We start from the raw sequence: 23,096 nt of genomic DNA, 5'->3' as shown, positions 1-23,096 counted from the left end.
TACCCCTGTTTTATTATTAAACGACATTTATTTCCTTTAATACGTGATTTGAGATTTGCTGATACGTTTCCTAAAATCACGGAATAAATTTACGTGAGATCATTGGCCGTTATATCAAATCGTGTATAATATTTTTTGAAGATTCTCTTCATCGTTCCAGCGGGTTTTATCGTCATTGAAGATTTCTGCACCGTCGTGGAAATAGGATCGATTTTTGAGCGTTTGTTGTTGGACGTTGTTAAGCGGGTATGAGTGCGTTATTCGTTTTTATTTTTTGCTCAATGTCCATGATTGTCTTGTACGGTGGTTAGAAATTTTTAAGAGTTGTGTTGATACTTGATTCTATTAAGTAGAACGTTTTTTAACAAAATTATTCCGTCATATATATATCGTTTTTTTTTTTTTGCCGATGATGTTTGTTTGGAAGAGGATTGACAGAGTTAGAAGAGGATGGTTCACGCAGATCGGACCAGAGTTGTTTTATATGAGCTTCGTAGTTGGTTTATGCAATAATCGGAATAATTGTCCGTTTTGGTCGAGTTCATGTTTTTATCCCGGTCGATAGTTGGTTTATTTGTTTATAACAGCCGATTTAAGTGTGCTGGGTAGTACATTAAAATATAGTTCGTAGTCTTTTTTAATTTAGCGTATGAATTTTGCATTTTAAGTTTATTTTTGATGATATTAATGTATTATCATTCAAATGTATTTGCAGTCTATTTAATTATTTTTTAGTATTCTGCATTTTTAATTTTGTTTCATGATTTTAGGTTTTTTCGATGGCGAATTTCGTACGGATTTTGTTGAGGTTTGGTGGGTTGGTTGCTATAAAGAGGTGTTTACGATGTAATGGCTCGGTAACTTCGGTTAAGTGTTAAACCGTTGTAATACAGTAGTATACTATTATGAATACCGTATGATACTACCATTATCATTTTATTATACTATTATGAGATTATTAATGTACTAGAGTTTCTTAACTCGACATATTGGTTTGATTGTGTTATGATGTGTTTTATGTATTTTATCAAAACCCTAGATTGAAATTATGAGATTATTAATGTACTATTTTATTGGTTATGTGGAATACTATACGTTGGTGTTGTTCTCAATGTTCTTGTCATTTCAGTGATATATTGTTTGTAACACAATTTCATATCAATACTATAACCGTAATATACTATCACAGCAGATTAATGTACTATGTTGAAATTATTAATATACTATGTGGTTGAATAATACGGGATCCATACTCTATTAACGAGATCCATAGTCGAATTAGATCAATAAGATAGTCTATTACATGATATAAGGAAAATTACCTTAATTGATTAGTATAACAAACATATTATTCAGTTTCCATATATATTATTATTTTTTCATATATATTATTATTTACCCTAATCGTTTTCATATAATAAGGAAAATTACCCTAATTGATTAGTATTTCAAACAAACATATTATTCAGTTTCCATATATATTATTATTTTTCCAATAGTCAATTAATTAAACCCATAGTCGAATTAGATACATGGAATAGTCTATTAAAAGATATGAGATAGTCTATTAATTTTAAAAAGGTAAAGTAACGGAATTTGTGGGATTTGATTGAGGGTAATTATGTAATTACGAAAAGCTTGGGCTTTTATCAAAATGGCAAATTTAAATTTGGGTCTACCCCTATTATTTGAATGTTTAAGGGGGTTATATCTAATCTATCTGGTTACAAGTTTTTGCAGATAAACCCCTTGTGCTCGTAATATCAGCACATAACCCCTTGCAATTTATGAAGGGTAGCTTTAGTTAGTTTTTCCGTAAAACTTAACCGCGTGTGTTAAACTTCAAGGGGGTGGTCATCTGCAAAAATGAAAATGAAAAATGAAAGCACAATGGAGACATCTGCAAAAAAAAAATACTTTGACGTTTGACACATACGGTTAAATTTGATGAAAATACTAACGGCAACTACCTCCATCAATCACAAAGAGATTATATGCTGATATTACAAGCATAAAAAAGTTATTTGCAAAAAAAATTAACCATGGAGGGATTAAGTGCTATTTATCTTTAAAAAATGATTTCATTCGACGAGTGGTCAAATTAGGTAAATGTTTCGCACACAATTAAATTGAGGGGTCAAATTAGGTAAATATTTCGTACACAATTAAATTGAGGGCAAATTACGGCCACCCCTAATTTAAGGTCAAATTACGAAAATCTCCCTCATGTTTAAGTAATTACAGTCACCCCCTCAACTATGTATTATCTTACGAAAATACCTCTACATAGGTAAATTTAGGAATGTTAAATCAGTAAAACCGATTGAAATTTTGGTACGCCAATTTTTCATACTGTTTACCGAACTGAATATACGATTTGGTTTGGTAAATAACCGAAATACATAAATTTTATGTAAAAATATTTAAAAGAAAGGGGTGAATATAATTACCCAAATAAGAAGTATTTTTTCGTAATTTGCCCTTACATTGATTCTCGGCCGTCTCGGCCAAAAATATCTATTTGTCAACTTGGTCTATTTTCTTTCTCATCGAATATTCTCTCTTTTTACTTTTTTCTTTTTCCACACCAAAAATCATCTTTAAACGGAACAAAACTATTTTCATTTCCATTTCATTTGAGCACAAATTAATACATGGGTAAATGGCAATAGGCCAATAAGGAAAATCCCTTTATATATACCAAAATTACCTCCAATTCATTGAAACTCAATTCAACTCCAATTTCATTATTTACACCCCAATTTAGCCCAATTTCATCAATTAACCAATTTTAACCTTAATTTCAATTTTGACCCCAATTTTGACCCGCTACCACCGGAGACCGCCGGTCGCCGCCGTTGACCGCCGGTCTTCGGCGTTGACTTTTTTTTTTTTTTCTTAAAAAAATATTTTAATTAATATTACTGTCATGACTGCTAAATTACTGTCCCCGGCAGTTATTTAGCTGTCGGAGACAGTAATTTAACTGTAAATTGACTTTTTTTTTTCTTCAAAAATATTTTATTAATATTATTGTCTTTGCTACTAAAATACTGTCTTCAACAGTTATGTAACTGTCGGTGACAGTAATTTAACTGTTAATTGATTTTTTTTTTAATATTTTAATTAATATTACTGTATGCGTTGCTAAATTATTGTCTCCTGCAGTTATTTAACTGTCTGTGACAGTAATCTAACTGTTAATTGATTTATTTTTTTTTTCTTAAAAAAAATTATTTTAATTAATATTACTTCCTTGGTTGCTAAATTACTGTATCCAATAGTAATTTAACTGTCTTGGACAATAATATTAAAAATATTACTGTTCGGGAAAATAATATTCATAATATTACTGTCCCAAACAGTAATATCACTGTATGAGACAGTAATTTAGTAGTCAAGGTAGTAATATTAATTAAAATATTTTTGTCTAAGAAAAAAAAATTAAAAAAAAAGTCAACGCCGGAATTTGGTCTGAAAAAAAACATTTCAGAAAAAAAATTATTTTCTGAAAAAAAAAATTGTGGGTTAATGTGATATTTGTTTAAATTCGGGGTCAATGTGTAATATTAAGGAAGTTAGAGCATAATGGGTGGAATTGATAAGAATTATATTATGGAGGGTATTTCAGATTAGAGATATGGGGATGTCAGATGTGTTTAATTGAGAGAATGTTTTTTTTTTTTTTGACCAAAATGCATTTAAATTACATGTGATGGACCTTTTTGCCATTCGCCCTTAATACATATACGTACAGATATTTTTATATTTGTTTAAATCTGTCTATTTCAATTTCATAAATATATATATTACTCTTTGAAAAATGTATTTTATTAAAAGTTATTAGTACTTTATTTATTTATCACATAATGCCCGCACATTTTGAATAACTCAAAACCACGTGGGCTTGTCTCCAATTACATTAATGAAGTCATTTCATCATTTCCTAATCAGACAATTAAGCCCAATCTTAATCTTTTTCTATTCCTTGGTATGAATTGACTCAAAGATTGATACGAGGTTTCACACATGTAGTAATTTGGAATTGTTCATTTATATTACAGTAATTAAAATTTAAAACTTTTAACAATCTTACGCGTATTAAGTTGAGTAATACTCATGGATAGGGGTGGTAAACGAGCCGGCTCGACAAAGGCTCGAACTCGAGCTCGAGCCCAAATTTAGTTGTTCGACAGCTCACGAGCTGCCTTCTTTTATTTTTTATTTTTTAATATATATATATATATTATTAACTAAATAGTAAGTAGTTTATAATAATAAATATTTCTAGTATTTAAGTAGAAATAAATCTATAATACTTAGATAATTTATAATAATATAAAATATTATAATAATAATAAAAAAATAAAAAAAATATAACTAGAGCTCATTATTTATTTTATAATTTTTTTTATTTTCCTATAAATAATTTTTAATAAAAAATTAAATGATTTTAATATAAAAAAAAAAAAATGAGCCCGAGCTCGAGCTGGCCAACTCGGCTCGAGCTCGGCTCGTTCACACCCATACTCATGAAAATATTGACTCGTTCGAGCTCGCTCGAGCTTAGTTGATCTCGACTTGATCAGCTTTGCCCACATGCATCATGTTCTAGTACGATTATTGTAACGATATACTGTTATAATGTTACGAAATCAATTACGAATTAATTTGAATGTATATGCATCATAAAAAAACTCGACAATTTCTTTTGATATATAATTTGAAGTTTATATATGTTCGTCTCTAGACTAGACATACATAAATATACAACTGCGATCAATCGAAAGAGGTATAATAATATTTCGACAAGAGTTTCTTTTCAATGCTAAAAATTTATTATGTTTTAACAAATAAATGTATCGACTATCGTTGTATCTTTTTCTCAAAGCTAAGATTCACGCGCATGGAGGAGAAAAGAAAAGGCCAAAAATCATGTACAGAAAAAGAGAGACCAAGTCGAAGATTACTTGAAGTAAAAGGACCCTTAAGCCCTTGGAAAACGAGATCGTCCTTTCTTCTTCAAGAACTCGGGAATCTCTACAGAACCACCTTCTAGAAAGGATGAAGATCGCCTATTAATGCCAATGTTCGTATCTGTTTGCCCCACCTGACTTGCCTGCATTTTTCTCTTGTTTAGAAACGATTTCATTGAAATGAATTTCACCAAGTGTTCGTATCATGTACGAGTGATGAAAAAAATATTTATAAAAAACATAATAATAATACCTGGTACTGCCTTCCATCACTTTCCTCTTGACGTTTAAATCCGGTGGCGATTAATGTTATGCTTACCTGTATTAAGCAAAGCAGCTTGATCAAATTTTATTCTAAGTAGTTTAATAATCTGGTTAATTCGTATTTTTCCTCGTTGGTGATTAATAGAGAGAGACTTACTTGGCCACTTATGGATGGATCTATCACAGCACCAAATATTAAGTTGGCACTTGGATCCACAAGATCGTATATCACCTCTGCAGCAGCATTTACCTTGTAACCGAACACACGTTAATTACAGTGTCATAAAAAGTTACATCTCTAAAGACATCGACTAGTGTTTCGAAAACCAATATGGAAGAAAATTTTCGTTCCTACTCTAAGTTGAAAGTTAGCCAAGTTTACATGTATATTTGTGGAACAGTGTTTCTTGCTCTCAACGTAAAGCATTTACGCTGAATTCACCGATAGCAAAGTGATATTTTCCAATTTCTTGCTCTCATCGTAAAAAATATAACAATTTTTTTAGGGCGGGGGTAGGGGTAGGGGTGGGGGTAGGGGTGGGGGTGTGGGGGTAGGGGGAGGCAAACTACCTCAAACAAGGTAAGATCAGTGCCACCAGTTATATTCCACACAATTCCAGTAGCTCTTTCTATACCAAGATCCAGCAAAGGAGATTGAATGGCATTTAACGCAGCATCTCTCGCCCTCGTTTTCCCTGAATTGCAGCAAGATGACAAATATTAGGCTAACACTCTTAACTGGGGAAAAAAAAAGTACGGCTTCTTCACAATACCTGTTGCGGTTCCTATTCCCATTAATGAAGAACCTGCATTAGCCATAATGGCTCGTACATCAGCAAAATCTACGTTTACGAGTCCTGGGATCTGCATAATCGAAAAGGAACAATCAATTCCACGACTTCCTTGGGAATACAAAGACGTATGGGTACATTTGATTACAACATATACTAACTGTCTCAGCCATACCGTGATTATATCAGAAATACCACGGACACCTTGCCGTAGAATATCATCAGCAAGATTAAATGCTTCTGTAACCGGTGTAGCTGCGGAAACTGCATTCAGAAGTTTATCGTTTGGGATGACAATTAATGTGTCAACATTTTCCCTTAAAGCTGCAATTCCTTCTTGGGCCTGAACCGCTCTTCTTCGCCCCTCGAAAGAAAAAGGAGTGGTGACTATACCAACAGTCAAAATACCCATCGACTTTGCAACTCCAGCAATAACAGGAGCTCCACCAGTTCCTGTTCCACCGCCCATTCCAGCCTGCACATTTGCACCAAAAGACTTTAGTTTCTCGTCTAGACTTCGAAACTAACGTTGGTTTTTACAACTATTGAGAAATAATACAATAGTGTGAGTCCAGCAGGTTACAGATTACAATCTGACTATGGTCAAACGTTAATGCTATACGTAAAGTACGGGTCTTCCAAAGCCCTGATATTTCCATTTGCTAAATGGTAAAAAAAAGGTACGGATGTCGAGAAGGCATATTTAAGTTGAAAATCAGTTTCAAATGGCAAAAATCAACACTTACTTAAACGACTACGCGTTCAACTGTTCACTTTTAGAACATAGCAACCGGTGAATAATCATCGAGAAGTTTTTGGTGCACATTGTGGTCAATTTGGAAAACGTGGTGATACTACGTTTGGGATTTACATCAAATGACCAAAATTAGTCACTATTAACCATAAAAGAGAACAACTCGATGCTTGTGATAATATGTAATGAAACTAAATGGTAGTGCTATGCAGGGAGAAAAAATATTTTAAGAAAAGAAAATGGAAATAACATATTTGATTGGCAATAAAAAAAGAAGAAGCTTACAGTCACGAAAACCATGTCTGCTCCATAAACTGCACTCTCAATAGATTCTCTGCTTTCTCTAGCGGCATTCATTCCGATTTCTGGGTTCCCACCGGCACCAAGTCCTCTAGTCAACTCTTGACCAATCTGCAAACGGTGATCGGGAAAAATGGGCGACAGCCTCATTGCCTGGATATCAGTGTTAACAATCCAGAACTCAACCCCGTTCATCGCACTTTCTATCATACGGTTAACTGCATTCGAGCCACCGCCTCCAACACCAATAACCTTAATCTTGGCATCACTATAGTTATTCGAACTTGCCGAATCTCTCGATATCTCAGTAACATTTCCACTCGAATTATCCTGTCTTGTTTCGGTCATTGTAGAGTTCAACTCGCCTCTAAGCAGAGATATCTCCGGATGTAGATTCAGAAACGGGTCGTTGCCTTGAAATTTATTGGCACCGTGCGAGTTTGCTGAACATTTGAACTGGGGTGAAGTCGAACTGCATTTATGACTAACACTTGAAAACCCATTCCTTTCGTCGACCATTTTCAAAGGGGAAACTCTGGCCCCACCAACGGTTAATACCCCTATTGGCCTACGAGTATCTGGTGGCGTGAAATAAGGGGATGTGCACGTAGCCATTAATGCGGACTTTCAAATCCAAGCTCCTTTCAGAAACTTATCAACTATACTCGAGTGTCGAGCCTATTTTCCTCTTAACAACCTGAAATAGACAAATCCGCGACCCGATGGTAAGGATGAGCTACATTCAAACTCTACTACTGATACCAATTTAAAGCAATAAAACCCCTAATTTTGAAGTCACGTTACAAAAAAAATTGAATTACAAACAACAATACACATAATCAAGCAGATGAAAATATAAATTCAAACTCAGATTAATTAAAAAAAAAAAAAATCAGGAAAACAACATATGGTAATGCTCCTATAGTAGTAAGCAAGAAAATTGAAAAAAATGAAGAAATTAGGACTGCTTAATTGATGCATCAATATTATGAAATTAAAGCTGGAGCAATGCCGTTCACCTGCCTGCAGCAACAATGCAACAAGAAAATTGATGTATCTAAAGTTGTTCCAGAATTGGTTCGTCAGAAAAAGGAAGAGTTTTTGAGCTTCAATTTCTCAATAAAAAAATTCTCAATTCACTAGAGAGAAGCATGAGAGCGGAATGGCGGTGTCAATTTGGTTTGGGAAAAACAAAGTAGCAGAAATTTGGTTGATGAAAATTAGGTACTAATTATCTATAAAAATAAAAGAGAAAATCTGCGAGCAGCGGAGAAATATGGTTAATTAGAGGGGAAACTACAGATAAATCCCTAATCCAAAACTCAAAGCACAGATCAGTCCCTAGGTAGTTTCCCTAAGCAATTCAGTCCCTATTCACGCGTCTGACATGCAGATCAGTCCCTAATGTGAATTTTATATATTTTATTATATTCTCTCTCTTCTTTTTCACTCTCACCCTTTTCTCTCTCCTCATTTTCTCTCTCTTCATTTTCTCTCTCTTCATCTTCTCTTTCTTTCTTCTCTTTCTTCATTTCTATCTGCTCTCTTTCTTCTCTATTTCTTCTCTCTTTCTCTCCTCTGGTTTCCTCTTTTTCCAAAGAAAATATCATTGTAAAACCCACCCACCCCACAATGGCTACAAATGATGTATCTAATGATGTACCCACTGTGATTCTTGGAAGTTGTCGATATAAGCATCTGATAATGAAGATGAGTGTGGTCGACATTGTCGTGATCCGCAAAGATGAAGCTAATTCGCGTGGAAAGAGGGTTCGCACCGATGGCTGGTAGGTCTCCATATTTTTCTGTACTGCTGAAATGCATTTCTTTATGGTCGTTAATTATTGTGATACATAGTATAAAATATGGCACGTAATAGTATCATGCTAATATAAATATGGTATGGACGTATGGTACTTACAGTACGTAATCGTTGTTCGTATAGTATGCGTGATTGGTAAATTTGGTACTGTTGGTGGGAAAACATAGTATCATATAATGGGGAAGATAATACGTAACCTTCATCTGAATAGTATGGGTGATAGGTAAATTTGGTACTGTTCGTGGGAAAACATAGTATAATATAATGGGGAAGACAGTACGTAACCATTATTCGGATACGTACAAGCAGGTATATCAATTCACGATTAACCCAATTCCCTCGTTTGATGAGGACTTTGACTTGTACGATGCGTGTAATGCTCCGCCCGATGTCTTTGTTAATGCAGCTGATTGAGAACTCGACCAGGACGTAGAAAGACAAAAAGAATTCATTCACAAGTGCAGTTCGGGTTTTACTGTTGCCCACACCATGGTTACTCCCATTGGTGTGAACCATTTGAAGTTGGGCAAACTTTTTCCAACTCAAATCGTGAAGAAAATGAAGCTACAAGTGCGTCGATGAACCAAGTCCATCGAGAAAGTGAAGTGACGAATTGCAATTCTGAAGGTGGAGTAGTTCATAGTTTGATAGTGTTGAATCTAGTAATATTTGCAGTCTACATGCTATGTAAAACCTATGTACTGTTGTTTAATTAGTGAACATAAGAGTACAATGTATAAGCTGGTAAAGTTAGGGTTATTCGTGAATATAGTACACTTTGTACACATGTGAAGTACAAGTGATTCGTGACTATAGTACGCTTTGTTCACTGATAAAGTATATGTTTGTCATTCATATAGTATTGTTACACTCTATATATTATTGTCGGGCCAATGCATCCATATGATCGCATTTGAAGACACAACTCTTCAGTTTAAGACTATTAAGAATGAATGGAGACAATGTGGGAGTTGATCAATATCGATTATGGTAACAATTGAGGAAAATATTAGTTTTACACTTGAGCATTGTAGGCTTGTATGAATATATTGTATAGTATATGAGTATCATGTATGAAATTCAACATATTTATGGGATCTTGTATTCCAAACGCAACAATAATGCTCACCTACCTTAAAATAATCATCTAAAACATAATTTATGCATCTCCCGTACTTATTGATCATTAAAGCGTCAATGAAATTGGTACAATTCAATTCATCAAAAAATATGGTACGCTTTGTTCATCAAGTAAGTACAATGAATGCACATGTGAAGTACAAGTGATTCGTGACTATAGTACGCTTTGTTCACTGATAAAGTATATGTTTGTCATTCATATAGTATTGTTACACTCTATATATTATTTCCGGGCCAATGCATCCATATGATCGCATTTTAAGACACAACTCTTCAGTTTAAGACTATTAAGAATGAATGGAGACAGTGTGGGAGTTGATCAATATCGATTATGGTAACAATTGAGGAAAATATTAGTTTTATACTTGAGCATTATAGACTTGTATGAATATATTGTATAGTATATGAGTATCATGTATGAAATTCAACATATTTATGGGATCTTGTATTCCAAACGCAACAATAATGCTCACCTACCTTAAAATAATCATCTAAAACATAATTTATGCATCTCCCGTACTTATTGATCATTAAAGCGTCAATGAAATTGGTACAATTCAATTCATCAAAAAATATGGTACGCTTTGTTCATCAAGTAAGTACAATGAATACACATGTGAAGTACAAGTGATTCGTGACTATAGTACGCTTTGTTCACTGATAAAGTATATGTTTGCCATTCATATAGTATTGTTACACTCTATATATTATTGTTGGGCCAATGCATCCATATGATCGCATTTTAAGACACAACTCTTCAGTTTAAAACTATTAAGAATGAATAGGAACAATGTGGGAGTCGATCAACATCGATTATGGTAAGTTTTTCGTGAATACACATGTGAAGTACGCTTTGTTCATCAAGTAAGTACAAGTCTAGTGTTGACAAAGTATCTTCGAATAGACTAGAAAGTATTTGTTGCTCATTTTTATGGTACGCTTATATTCTTTATACAAACTAATTAATCGCAAAATAAAGTACCATGTGTTCAAAAGGTAAGTACATTTCATCGAAACATGTAGTACAATGTATACAATGGAAAAGTACGAGTAGAGCTAATCAATAGTATTATTAGCTCTACAACAAAAGGACAGATTGTTTATGGCACAAAAAACACATTCATCTATTTGAAAAGCGATCGGTGAGCACCTGCAGCCTATTGATAGCTTACTGCAATCTTCTTTTACATCAATTCCTGCAATTACATACACATAAAACTACAATTATAACAAATACAACGTACTATAAAGTTCAACTACTAGTACTTCCAGTAATTTCGTTCAATACCATCCAAATGCACTAGCAATACCATTGTTGCATATGACACATACTACACTACAATCAAACATTATACTATTCGAATGCACTAGCAATATCACTCAACAGCACTAGCAATACTATTGTGGCATATGACTTATACTACAGAACCACCAAACATTATACTTCAAGTACCCTGTGTCAATACCATCTAAATGCACTATTAATACCATTACTGCGCATGACACATACTATAGAACCAGTACGAAAAATACAATAAGCCTCTTTCCCATATCATAAGAATAATACCCAAGAGAAAACTATTACAAAATCATGAAATTCGACAACAAATAAATGATCTTTGCAAACCCAAACAACAGAACAACAGATATTGGAACCGATTTAATGATTAGGGGAAACACCGAATAAAGTCGAGGCATAATACCCATGAGTGGATATGTTCAAAATCATGCAATTCTATAACAAATTAACCTTTTGCAAGCTCAAGCAACACCCAAATGGGTCTGTTTCCAATAAAATGAAAAAAAAAAAAAAAATCAAACCTTGTTGTTTACCATGCTTCACCATTGTCTATAAATGGGTTTGTTTATTTTTATTTTTCCTTTCGCTTTATTATTTTTCTGCGTTTTGTTGATTCTTCGTGCTTCGTAATTTCTTCGTTCTTTGTTCTTCGTTTCTTTGTTCTTCGTTTCTTCTCTGTTTCTTCTTGGTCTGAAAATGGGTATAAACTGGCAAAGAGCGTGTAATACAAACGGCGCGTTGGAAGTTGAAAAGAAGTTATGTAAAATTAATATAAATTAAAGGGTATTTTAGTATTTGCACATTTTATTAGGGACTGATCTGCATGTTAGGCGCGTGAGTAGGGACTGAATTGCTTGGGGAAACTACCTAGGGACTGATCTGTGTTTTGAGTTTTGGATTAGGGATTTATCTGTAGTTTCCCCTTAATTAGAAAGTAGAGTGATATTTTTGGAAACCCTTATCGCCCTTGGTTTTACTTGATTGGTTGCTTCTTGATTTTCTTTTTTTTTTGTTTTTCTTTTTATTTTAATTTCGATAATTATATATTAGAATTTTCAACTTTTGTTTTGTTATGAAATTCATATCAACTTTTAAGACATGGAAAATATATTATTGGGAAATACTAACATAAGACTCAAAATATCTTTCTCATCACATATATCATATGTGCCAACATACTAGGGGGCGCATATTGAACAAAATAGGTCGGAATTAGCTTTGTCGGAAAACAAATTGTATTATTTGCACTTTTCTCAATTTTCCTTTTATTTTAATTATTTGAACTATTTTCTATATTATAGTACTACTCAGTGGCGAGTCCAGGAATTCGGTACAGGAGCGGGCTTTAATTTTCGGGGTTCGGGGCCAACGCCCCCGAGATTTTTGTAGGATTTTTTTTGAAAATAGGAAAAGGAGAAACGAAAAAAAGAAAAAAGAAAAAAACAAATTATAGAGTTTTTTTTTTTTGTATTAATTTGGATTTTGGGTGGGCTAATTAATAAAATTTGGAAATTTTTTGTATTAATTTGAATTTTTGGTAGGCTAATTAAGGGGCAATTTGCTATAGGTCCTCCTATAAGAGATTATATGTGTTAAAATCCATCTAATAAACTCTAATTTCCAGCAGATTTTATTATTTGTAATTTGTCAAAAATACCCCTATCAATATATGGTAAAATAAATCCTCAAAATCAAATCCCCTATTTTTCTCCCTATTATACAGCAAATCCGAAAATTAGGATTGCAAATCTCTTGATAACGATTCTTCCCTGTGTTTTCAAAACCAAAATATCCACAAATTTTGAAGCCTTCCATAGGTTTGGGTGTCTGAGCGTTTGCAATTTACAAGGTCGTTTGCAGTTTGCCTTCATTCCCTTTTCCTTCGTTCGATTTGTTGTTTCCCAATTTGCTTTCGTGTCATTTGCTGTTTAGAAATTGTTTGTTGTTCGGTAACAACTCAGGTTGTAAAAAACACACCACCGCTACGAACGCCGTGCCACTGCCGCAGCCGCCCGCTTATGTCTCTGTAAAATGCAAATAGCAAACTAACAATTAAAACTTGCATTATTGAATTTAAAACAACAAACTACCTATGAATTCACCAAATACAAACAATAAATTGAACAAGTAAAAAAATCAGCATCATCTAATTATAAACAATAAAATGAAAATATGATATGCAATATCTAAATGCAAATAATAAAAATAAAAATACAAAGCAAAAATATCATACATATCATAAAAATGCAAAAAACAACAATAAAATTATAAAAAATATTCTATCAATGGCAAAATTGCAATTTGCAGTTTGCAACAAAATCTACTGTTTCGATTGCAATTTGCAGTTTGCAACAACAATTTGAACAAAATCTACTGTTATCGATTGCAATTTGCAGTTTGCAACAACAATTTGATTTTGTTGTTTCATTATTTTGTTTTTTGCTATTTATTGAACCAAAATCAATTAGAAATACAAACAAACATTATCAACTCACTACAGATAAATACAAAACGAGAAAAAAAAAACTCACCTTGTGCAAGCAAGGAGCGATTTATGTTTGTTGTCCGCTTTTAACTCTTTCACCGAAAAATCATCTAATAATGTAAAGCTTCAATTTTTTTTTCTTCCCTACAACATAATCCAAAAGAATTCGAATTCCAAAGGGAAAAAAAAATCGAACAGATGTAATCGAGAAAGGGTATAGAGAAAGAAAGAAGTTGATCGGAAAAAAAAAATCGAAAAGTGTTGATTGAAAAGAAAAAAAAAATCAGAAGAAAAAAGCCAGAGACACGAGACGGAGAGGAAGAGAAATATGAGAGATTATATAGGAAGAAAGATACGTAAGATTGGAGAGAGAGGGAGTGTATGAGATTTGTTTTCTTATTAATTGAGGGTGTTTATGTTCATATACTAATTGTTTTATTTTATTTATATTATTTTTTCGTGATAAAGGACCTATGCATATATTCATCTAGCAACTAGGATCTCTACCTATATAAGTCCAGAATAAGGGGTGTCTAGCCAATTTCCCCTTAATAAAATATGGAGCTTGTTTTGCATTAATTTAAATTTTGGATGGACTAGTTAATAAAATTTTGGTGGGCTAAATAGAAATATAGTATAATATATGAGGCAAATTAAAAAATGAGGGTGGGCTTCAGTCCACCCTGCCCAAGGGTGGACTCACCCCTGATACTACTACGGACTACTACTACTACTACTAAAACTAATAATAATAATAATAACTAAGTCACACAAAATATAAAATGTCAAACCACATGCTAGTGACTAGTACTACTTCTTTTATCAAAAAAAAAAAAAAAGGACTAGTACTACTTTTATTATTCTCAGCAGCTAAATGTTGAACAAACTTAAATCATTATAATTTTCAGGGTAAATAACATTTACCCCATGTAGTTTAAATTTTGTGCATATTAACCCCTTTACTTTCAATATAGTACATAACTACCTTGTATTTTAATATAAGCATTTAACACTCCTGTATTTTCAAAAATTTCTTCCTCCCTCATAATCAGCATGATTATTTACTAAGTGGAATACCATTGGGAGGTTATGTTTTAAAACAAGAATACAAGGAGATCATGTGCACAAAGTTCAAACTACATACGGTTAAGTGCTATTTACACGAATTTATAAACCAACATCCCGTCTTTCTACTTATATTATATTTAATTATTTATTGTGGTTGAATATCGGTATTTAGTGTAGACCATTTTGCCCTGACTAGTCATCTAATATGTCCTATAAGATCAACCCTCGTTACTAACTACAACTTGCAATACCAATTTGTCACATAAAAATAATAGTAAGCAGTCTTTGGCCATCAAATCTATGGGGAAAAGGTAATTAATTAAAATACTTCGTTCAAATTAAGTTTATGTATTATGCCTCATTGCATTATTTTACTAAATAATAATATTTGAAATATTTGATCGGACTCACAATGGCAGGCTAGAAGGGAAAGTGGCGGTTATTACCGGCGGTGCAAGCGGAATCGGCGAGGCCGCGGCCAAGCTATTCGCCAAGCACGGCGCCCGAGTTATTATCGCCGACATCCAAGACGAGCGCGGCACCGCCATCTGCCGGGAGTTCGCCCCTAATATCTCCTACGTCCACTGTGAAAAAACTTGTTGGTCGAAAACCTACACGCAAGTGCACGTATCGTACAAGTAATATAGTGGACAATTAAGTCCGGATATCGAACCCACAGGGAATATTTAATTATCTAATCCTAGACGCTAAACTCTACCAATTATTATCAAGCCCACCCTACACAGTCGACTTTAAAGAGAATTAACTAAAATAAATTAAAAAGCAAATTAAAACGACAAAGCAAGAAAGCAAATTAAACACGAAGATTTATCAGAGTAAACGAGCCTAGGATTTTATTCTTCCCCCTATGTGATTATTACTCCCCCAATTCCTTCAATTATGCAAGCAATTAACCCGGATTATTAACCTGAGATGCTAAAATAATCATAACCCGCTTCCGCGTGTATTACGATTCTAATACTCTAGATTCAATTACTATATTCCTATGCAATTAATTCTAGAACACATCATTAAGCACAAATCTCAATAATGGCTACCTAAGAGATTAACTATATTCCTATGTTAATACCACAAAGGTTCTTCTACCACAGTTCTAATTATTAACCCGATCTTCCGATTCATGCGATTAACAATAACATAAAAGCACATAAAGTGGCCAGTTTCATGAACTTAATAAAACAAGTAGAAGAAATAATCCGGAATTAAAACTTGCATAAAATCATAGAAAAGGGTTCATAAATCCCACATAGGGTTCCAAATAAAATCCTAGAAATAAAGACTTAGCTACTCGTAATTCTTATGATAAACAAAATAAATAATTTAAATAAGAAAAACTATGCTTGAATCTTCGTTGATCTTCTTTGCTCTTGAATTTGCGTAAAAAGATGGATCCCCAATTGTGTGCTTGGCTTGGTCTTATATAGGGTGAAGAATTTGGGGAAGAAGGCAGTTTCCTTGTGCAATTAAAATTCCTTTACTGCGCAATTTCGGAGTCTCGGACGGGGGTCTCACAATTTGCACTAAAACTGGGACGGGGGTCTCAGCTTTAAATCTTCAGAATTTTGATATTTTTACTTTTGACCCATATTTTCGCCAAAATTGCAGTTTTGACCCCATACTTTTCCAATTCTTCAATTTGTACCTAAAATACAATAAATCAACTTTTTAAGCACCAATTATCGTTAAAACACACCAAAAGCTCAAATAAAAAGATATGATAAAGTGTAAAAATATACACTTAACACACCCCCAAACTTGAATTTTTGCTTGTCCTCAAGCAAAATCTACCAACAAGCAAATAACTCAACGATAACATCTCATCACATAGATCAATGATCAACTTCACGTTTTCAGAACTTGCAATTATAATGACAATTCTTAGGCATTCGCAAGCTCAAAATTCAACAACACTTAGTCACTCACCATTACCAAAAACCACAATTCATACAATTGCTTCAAGCATCCAATATTTGCAAATTAAAGATAGAAAGAATTTATACTTACATGCATATGCTTGACTCCAAATATTCACCAAATTATTCTACTCTACTAATATCGAACATTAAGCTATTGGGATCATTGGGGCTTTGTGGCTTTCAATTGTTAGGCTATTTTGTTCGAGGTAGGAAATATGGGTATGTGTGGCTATTCTTCTTGAATTTAGGTGATTACGCCAAAATTTGAAAGATAGGCGTTTGAAACAATGAATTCACCTCTACGGACTTTAGTAAACTCGATTCTCAAAAGTTCAAAGGTCTCCACTTTTGCTTTTGAGGCAATGGATCGAGTTTTCAAAAATAATTCAACAACTAGTCCTTATTTCTCCCTTCTAGTCTCTTCTTCTTCTCTTTTTCTCTTTTTTTTTTTTTTTTTTTTTTTTTTTTTTTTTTTTTTTTTTTTTTATGTATATATATAGAAGCATAGATATTTGTCTTCTTTTTTCTTTTTTTTTTTTTTTTTTTTTTTTCGAAGAAGAAGAAGGACCTTATAAAACTTTCTGACCGATCTCCAAGGGTAATTTTCGAGAATCTCCACCAATTCTACCTCACACATTGGCTAAAAGAAAGAACACCTTTTCTCCGAAGCTCAAATCAAGGTTCTAAGGATAATTTCGATAAAAAGGTCGGCTTGAAAGGCTCAAACGGTTCAAAGAAGGCCCAAATCATATCCCAAATTACTCACTACCCAATACGTCGTATCATAAATTTCCTAAGGTGAGTCTTAAAACCGAACATAGCATGATCTAGCACAAATTAATTCCAAATTTAAAATACAAAACATTCAACCAAAGCAATGCACAAAGTGTGATTCCTAGCAATAATTCGCTTCTAAGTCCCGTTGAATCGAAAGCTAAACAAACATCAAATCCTTATCACATAAAACAAGCAATTTCATCATCAAACATTGATCATCTCTCATCATCATAAATCATAGATGCATTCGACTCAAGCAATTTTTTTTTTTTTTTTTTTTTTTTTTTTATATTCCGGAAAAACGAGAAAAACAATAAAAACGAATAAAACCTAATGCATGCAAACTAAAACAAATAAGCACAACACCCCCAAACTTAAAATTTTCGTTGCCCTCAACGAAATTAGCACAAAGTTCAAGGATAGAAAACACCTGATTTAGTCGGAGTCGATGTGATCGGGGTGTTCCTCCCTAGCTCTCTCATGCTTCTCATCATCGGAAAGCTCTCTCGCTCCATCTTCATTTGGAATCGTCGATCGGCACGGGAGCTTGAGGCTTCGGGGTCGTCTCGGGCTTGAGGAGCGGCTTTGGAAGAGGAATCGTCGTTTTGGTGGCACTTTTCTTGCCTTTTCCTTTGCCTTTAGAAGATGAAGCTTCACTCGTGCGGCTTCTTTTGTTGGACAAGAAAGTTGGGAGAGAGATTGGAATAGATTCGGTAAGAATTGGTTGACAATCGAACACAAAATTTGGTTGGAGCAAATTATCGAACACCTTGTGGGCGTGCCTTGAAAGAGTAGATTTTGGAGAATTTGGTTTGATACTCTAGCTTCCTTTTGTGTGTGAGAGTTGGAGAGAAGGAAAGAGGAGGGTTTAGGAAATAATGGGGGAGAAAATCTGATTTTTAAACATTTAAAACGCCCCAACTAGGTTCGGACGGCCGTCCCGGTTTTTGTGCTAAATTTCGGACGGCCGTCCGAAATTTTTTCTCCTTACTGGTTGTGGGACGGGGGTCCCACATTTACACCTATTTGTGGGACGGCCGTCCCACAGGCAGTGGTGAAAAATTTTTTTTTTTTTTTTTTTTTTTTTTCGGACGGCCGACTCGACCCTCGATCACGTTTTCGACCCTGAAAAGTAAAATTCAAATAGTGAATTAGAATGCATGCTTATGACAATAAAAAAAAAAAAAAAAAAAACGAAACGAAAAAATTAACGAAAACTACGAAAAACAATAAAGCTCGGGTTGCCTCCCGAGAAGCGCTAAATTTTAAGTCTTCAGCCGGACTTTGCTTCTTGAAATTGTTATGTCCAATCCAAAGCCTTGTAGATTGCGCATCCATCCATGAGCTTTGTCACTTCAATTGCAACCGATACAGGGATAGGATTGCAATATGTTAGGGTCCACCTTAGCTTGTAGTCTTTCTTAGTTGTAATCAATCGGTACGAAGCCAAGTAGGGATCTTCATCACCCGCTCCCTTAAATCGGTAAACAAAAACCTCACGTCCGCGTATAACCTCCACTTCAAACACATTCGCCTTCTTATCAACCTCTATTGATGCCTTCAAAGCCACGTCAGGAATAATAATAAGATCATCAATTTGAATATTTGCATTAACCACATCCATCTCCTTCTTCTCTTGTTCCGAGACATCTTTGGAGTTGAGCTCGATTTCATTGTCTGATTCATCATCTTCAAGTGTCTTCGTAATTTCTTTTTCCCTCTCATCGACACTATTTTCTAGGTCTAAAGGATTTTTCTCATCACAAGTTTCAGACGAATTTTCTTTGTTGCAACCATTCTCGATATTGTCTGAAATATTTTCAAGAGACCTCTTGAGCTTCATCTCTTCCAACATTATTTCAAGTCTTCGGATAGATGCTTGAGTGGATTTCATAAAATCTTCAAGGATGGATTTCCTATAACACTCCTCAATAGTGGGTTCTCGTGGCTTTGCATAATAGGTTTGAAAATCATCAAATTGCGGCTCACGATGTTGAAAATTGTGGAAATCTTGGCTTGAATTGCTCTGCTCGTACGTGTTGGTGTATGTGTTGCAGTAACCTCTGTTGGTATTATCTATGAAATTATTCGCCTTCGGTGCATACCAACATTGGTTAGCGTAATGTTCTCCACCACATATTGAACAAAGCAACGGCATATTATAGGTATTTTGGAGGTATTCGCCAGACGGAAGCCATTCATATCCCGTTTGAGTTGCGCGAAAATTGTAACCTGACATGTAACCAAAGAAAAAAAAAAATATATTAAAACGAAAAAATAAAAAAAATAATTTGGGTGAATCGTGAAAATTGTTCAAATTTAGAGCTAGAATAAAATAAATAATTAAAATATTCCCCGGCAACGGCGCCAAAAACTTGTTGGTCGAAAACCTACACGCAAGTGCACGTATCGTACAAGTAATATAGTGGACAATTAAGTCCGGATATCGAACCCACAGGGAATATTTAATTATCTAATCCTAGACGCTAAACTCTACCAATTATTATCAAGCCCACCCTACACAGTCGACTTTAAAGAGAATTAACTAAAATAAATTAAAAAGCAAATTAAAACGACAAAGCAAGAAAGCAAATTAAACACGAAGATTTATCAGAGTAAACGAGCCTAGGATTTTATTCTTCCCCCTATGTGATTATTACTCCCCCAATTCCTTCAATTATGCAAGCAATTAACCCGGATTATTAACCTGAGATGCTAAAATAATCATAACCCGCTTCCGCGTGTATTACGATTCTAATACTCTAGATTCAATTACTATATTCCTATGCAATTAATTCTAGAACACATCATTAAGCACAAATCTCAATAATGGCTACCTAAGAGATTAACTATATTCCTATGTTAATACCACAAAGGTTCTTCTACCACAGTTCTAATTATTAACCCGATCTTCCGATTCATGCGATTAACAATAACATAAAAGCACATAAAGTGGCCAGTTTCATGAACTTAATAAAACAAGTAGAAGAAATAATCCGGAATTAAAACTTGCATAAAATCATAGAAAAGGGTTCATAAATCCCACATAGGGTTCCAAATAAAATCCTAGAAATAAAGACTTAGCTACTCGTAATTCTTATGATAAACAAAATAAATAATTTAAATAAGAAAAACTATGCTTGAATCTTCGTTGATCTTCTTTGCTCTTGAATTTGCGTAAAAAGATGGATCCCCAATTGTGTGCTTGGCTTGGTCTTATATAGGGTGAAGAATTTGGGGAAGAAGGCAGTTTCCTTGTGCAATTAAAATTCCTTTACTGCGCAATTTCGGAGTCTCGGACGGGGGTCTCACAATTTGCACTAAAACTGGGACGGGGGTCTCAGCTTTAAATCTTCAGAATTTTGATATTTTTACTTTTGACCCATATTTTCGCCAAAATTGCAGTTTTGACCCCATACTTTTCCAATTCTTCAATTTGTACCTAAAATACAATAAATCAACTTTTTAAGCACCAATTATCGTTAAAACACACCAAAAGCTCAAATAAAAAGATATGATAAAGTGTAAAAATATACACTTAACAACGTCACCGAGGAATCCGACGTGGCGAGCGCCGTCGATTTCGCGGTCGCCAAGCACGGGAAACTCGACATCATGTACAACAACGCCGGGATCACCGTCCCGATGCGGCACGCCTCCGTCCTGGACTCGGAGAAGAGCCACTTCGAGGAGGTGTACGCCGTCAACGTGTTCGGCGCGTTCCTCGGAGCCAAGCACGCGGCGCGCGTGATGATCCAGGCGAAGAGCGGGAGCATCATCTTCACCTCGAGCGCCTCCGCCCTAACCGCCGTCGAGTTCCCGATCTCGTACGCCTCCTCCAAGTACGCCGTGATCGGGCTCACGAATCAGCTGTGCCTTGAGCTCGGGAAGCACGGGATCCGCGTCAATTGCGTCTCCCCATTCCTGATCCCCACCCCTATGCTCGGAGGCGCAATGGGGGCGGCGGCGGACGAGAAGGCGGCGGCGGAGTGGGTGGCTGCGGCGGCGAATCTGAAAGGGGCGGTGGCTGAAACGGATGACGTGGCAGAGGCGGCGGTTTATCTGGGGAGCGATGAGTCGAAGTATGTGAGTGGAATGAACATGGTGGTGGATGGGGGTTACAGTAAGGTTAATCCAATGATCACCATGGCCATGAGAGGGGTTCGCTTCTGAGACCGTTTATACAAATCAGGATTCAGAATAAATATTTCCTTCAATAAAATTAAAAAGTTCAGAATAAATACAACTTATTTCTGACTGTAAACATATCAATAATGTTTGAGCATTGGAATAATATGATCACACCGAATATTAATATATATCAAAAACACCTACGCAATTATTGATTTACAAATTTACTAGTACTTCACCTCATCACCTGTCATATTTATCATGCAAGTAAAATATTTGATTAGAAAAATATGCCTTGAAATAGTGAGATATATAGAAAGTTGATATTTTTCGAGTCAAATTTGGTTAGCTCAATCTCAAGTCGAGTTGAGCCCGTCGAGCTCGAGCTCAACCCATTTACATTTTATTTTATTTTATTTCTAAATTTTACATAATATTAATTTTAGTTTTTATTATGGATTATTTATATGAAAAAAAAAAGTTATATAATAAAACATAAATATGTAATATATAACAACTAAAGATTAGCTCGAGCTTTTTTCGGGCCAGCTCATGAGCCGGTTCGGCTTATTTACACCCCTAGTCTGAACCATGTATTGTATGTAATGCTCATCTTTTATTGTCATGTAACCACCAAATGATCCAAAACAGCTTCTCTGAATTTGAGTCAACATTAACAACCGTTAAAAATTTAACTCCATAGTTTTCCAAGTGTTTTTACATTTTTGTTCAGCCATATTATCTCTCCAACTTTTTTTCCCTCGTCATTTTCTTCCTTCTTCACTGTCCATTTTCTTTCTTTCCACAAAAGAGTTCATCAAACACATCATCATTGTTCCTCTTCTCTCTGGTATGACTGACCCATGTATTTGCATATAATGATTGACCAAAATCGAAGGCCCTGATTTTTTTTTGATTTTTCGGAGGCCTAAGGCAAGGGTCTTGCTCGCCTTGGCTTGAGTCCGCTCTGAATCTCGGTCAGCCGTCGTTCTTGCAACACCAGCAGGGGTTTCGCGACGATCAATTTAGAATAGAGATTTTGTATGTATATTATGTATTTTAGTAAAAAAAAAATCACAGAGTAAAAAGTTTAAGTGAACCCCCTATTTATAAATGTGTTATTTCTTTGGACGCATGCTTCATTTGGGGTTTTGACCTAATTACCTTCTCATTTCGGCCTACCGCATTTAATGGGCTTTTAGGTTAAACAAGCCTCAGCTCACCCCGACCCGAAGTCATACCACAACGCCTTATGACTTACTCATCATGCAACGTTAGAGTCAAATGAGTTTTCTCCTTGCTAGGATTTCGTATGTCCTTTTAACAAAACTCAGCTCGGCTTCTGTCTTTG

At 34.7% G+C, this 23,096-nt stretch overlaps 2 protein-coding genes and 2 long non-coding RNA genes across 7 annotated transcripts; 2 read left to right on the top strand and 2 right to left on the bottom strand.

Annotated features, from left to right (window-relative positions):
• Positions 1–136: 136 nt before the first annotated feature.
• On the top strand, positions 137–903 carry LOC148767299 (uncharacterized). Its single transcript, XR_016033965.1, has 2 exons — positions 137–246; positions 771–903. It is a non-coding gene; the product is annotated as an uncharacterized LOC148767299 (long non-coding RNA).
• A 3,876-nt stretch (positions 904–4,779) lies between these two features.
• Positions 4,780–8,374, bottom strand: FTSZ2-1 (Tubulin/FtsZ family protein). 4 transcript variants are annotated; one of them, XM_088823736.1, is made up of 8 exons: positions 8,105–8,374; positions 7,071–7,782; positions 6,207–6,506; positions 6,014–6,104; positions 5,811–5,935; positions 5,398–5,490; positions 5,230–5,295; positions 4,780–5,131 (listed from the first exon to the last, which is right to left on the bottom strand). In XM_088823736.1, the coding sequence occupies exons 2-8, from the start codon at positions 7,698–7,700 to the stop codon at positions 4,988–4,990; spliced, it is 1,449 nt and encodes a 482-aa protein (XP_088679862.1). In that variant the 5' UTR covers positions 7,701–7,782; positions 8,105–8,374; the 3' UTR covers positions 4,780–4,987. The 4 variants fall into 4 exon arrangements, with proteins under 4 accessions (XP_088679862.1, XP_012839705.1, XP_088679864.1 ...); XM_012984251.2 differs by having other exon boundaries at positions 4,780–5,119; XM_088823738.1 differs by having other exon boundaries at positions 4,780–5,119; positions 8,109–8,371.
• A 2,661-nt stretch (positions 8,375–11,035) lies between these two features.
• LOC148767298 (uncharacterized) lies at positions 11,036–11,992 on the bottom strand. The gene is made up of 2 exons (XR_016033896.1): positions 11,869–11,992; positions 11,036–11,243 (listed from the first exon to the last, which is right to left on the bottom strand). It is a non-coding gene; the product is annotated as an uncharacterized LOC148767298 (long non-coding RNA).
• Positions 11,993–15,140: 3,148 nt separating this feature from the next.
• LOC105960046 (short chain aldehyde dehydrogenase 1) lies at positions 15,141–21,847 on the top strand. Its single transcript, XM_088824199.1, has 4 exons — positions 15,141–15,211; positions 15,320–15,479; positions 16,372–16,383; positions 21,161–21,847. Exons 1-4 carry the CDS (start codon positions 15,201–15,203, stop codon positions 21,785–21,787), a joined length of 810 nt encoding a protein of 269 aa, XP_088680325.1. The 5' UTR covers positions 15,141–15,200; the 3' UTR covers positions 21,788–21,847.
• Positions 21,848–23,096: the final 1,249 nt, after the last annotated feature.

This window comes from Erythranthe guttata, chromosome 10 (genome assembly GCF_056151865.1).
Source record: "Erythranthe guttata isolate IM_541 chromosome 10, IM_541, whole genome shotgun sequence".
Taxonomy (NCBI): Eukaryota; Viridiplantae; Streptophyta; class Magnoliopsida; order Lamiales; family Phrymaceae; genus Erythranthe; species Erythranthe guttata.
The sequence above is the reverse complement of the archived record's forward strand: the minus strand, read 5'-3'. Positions and strand labels throughout refer to the sequence as shown.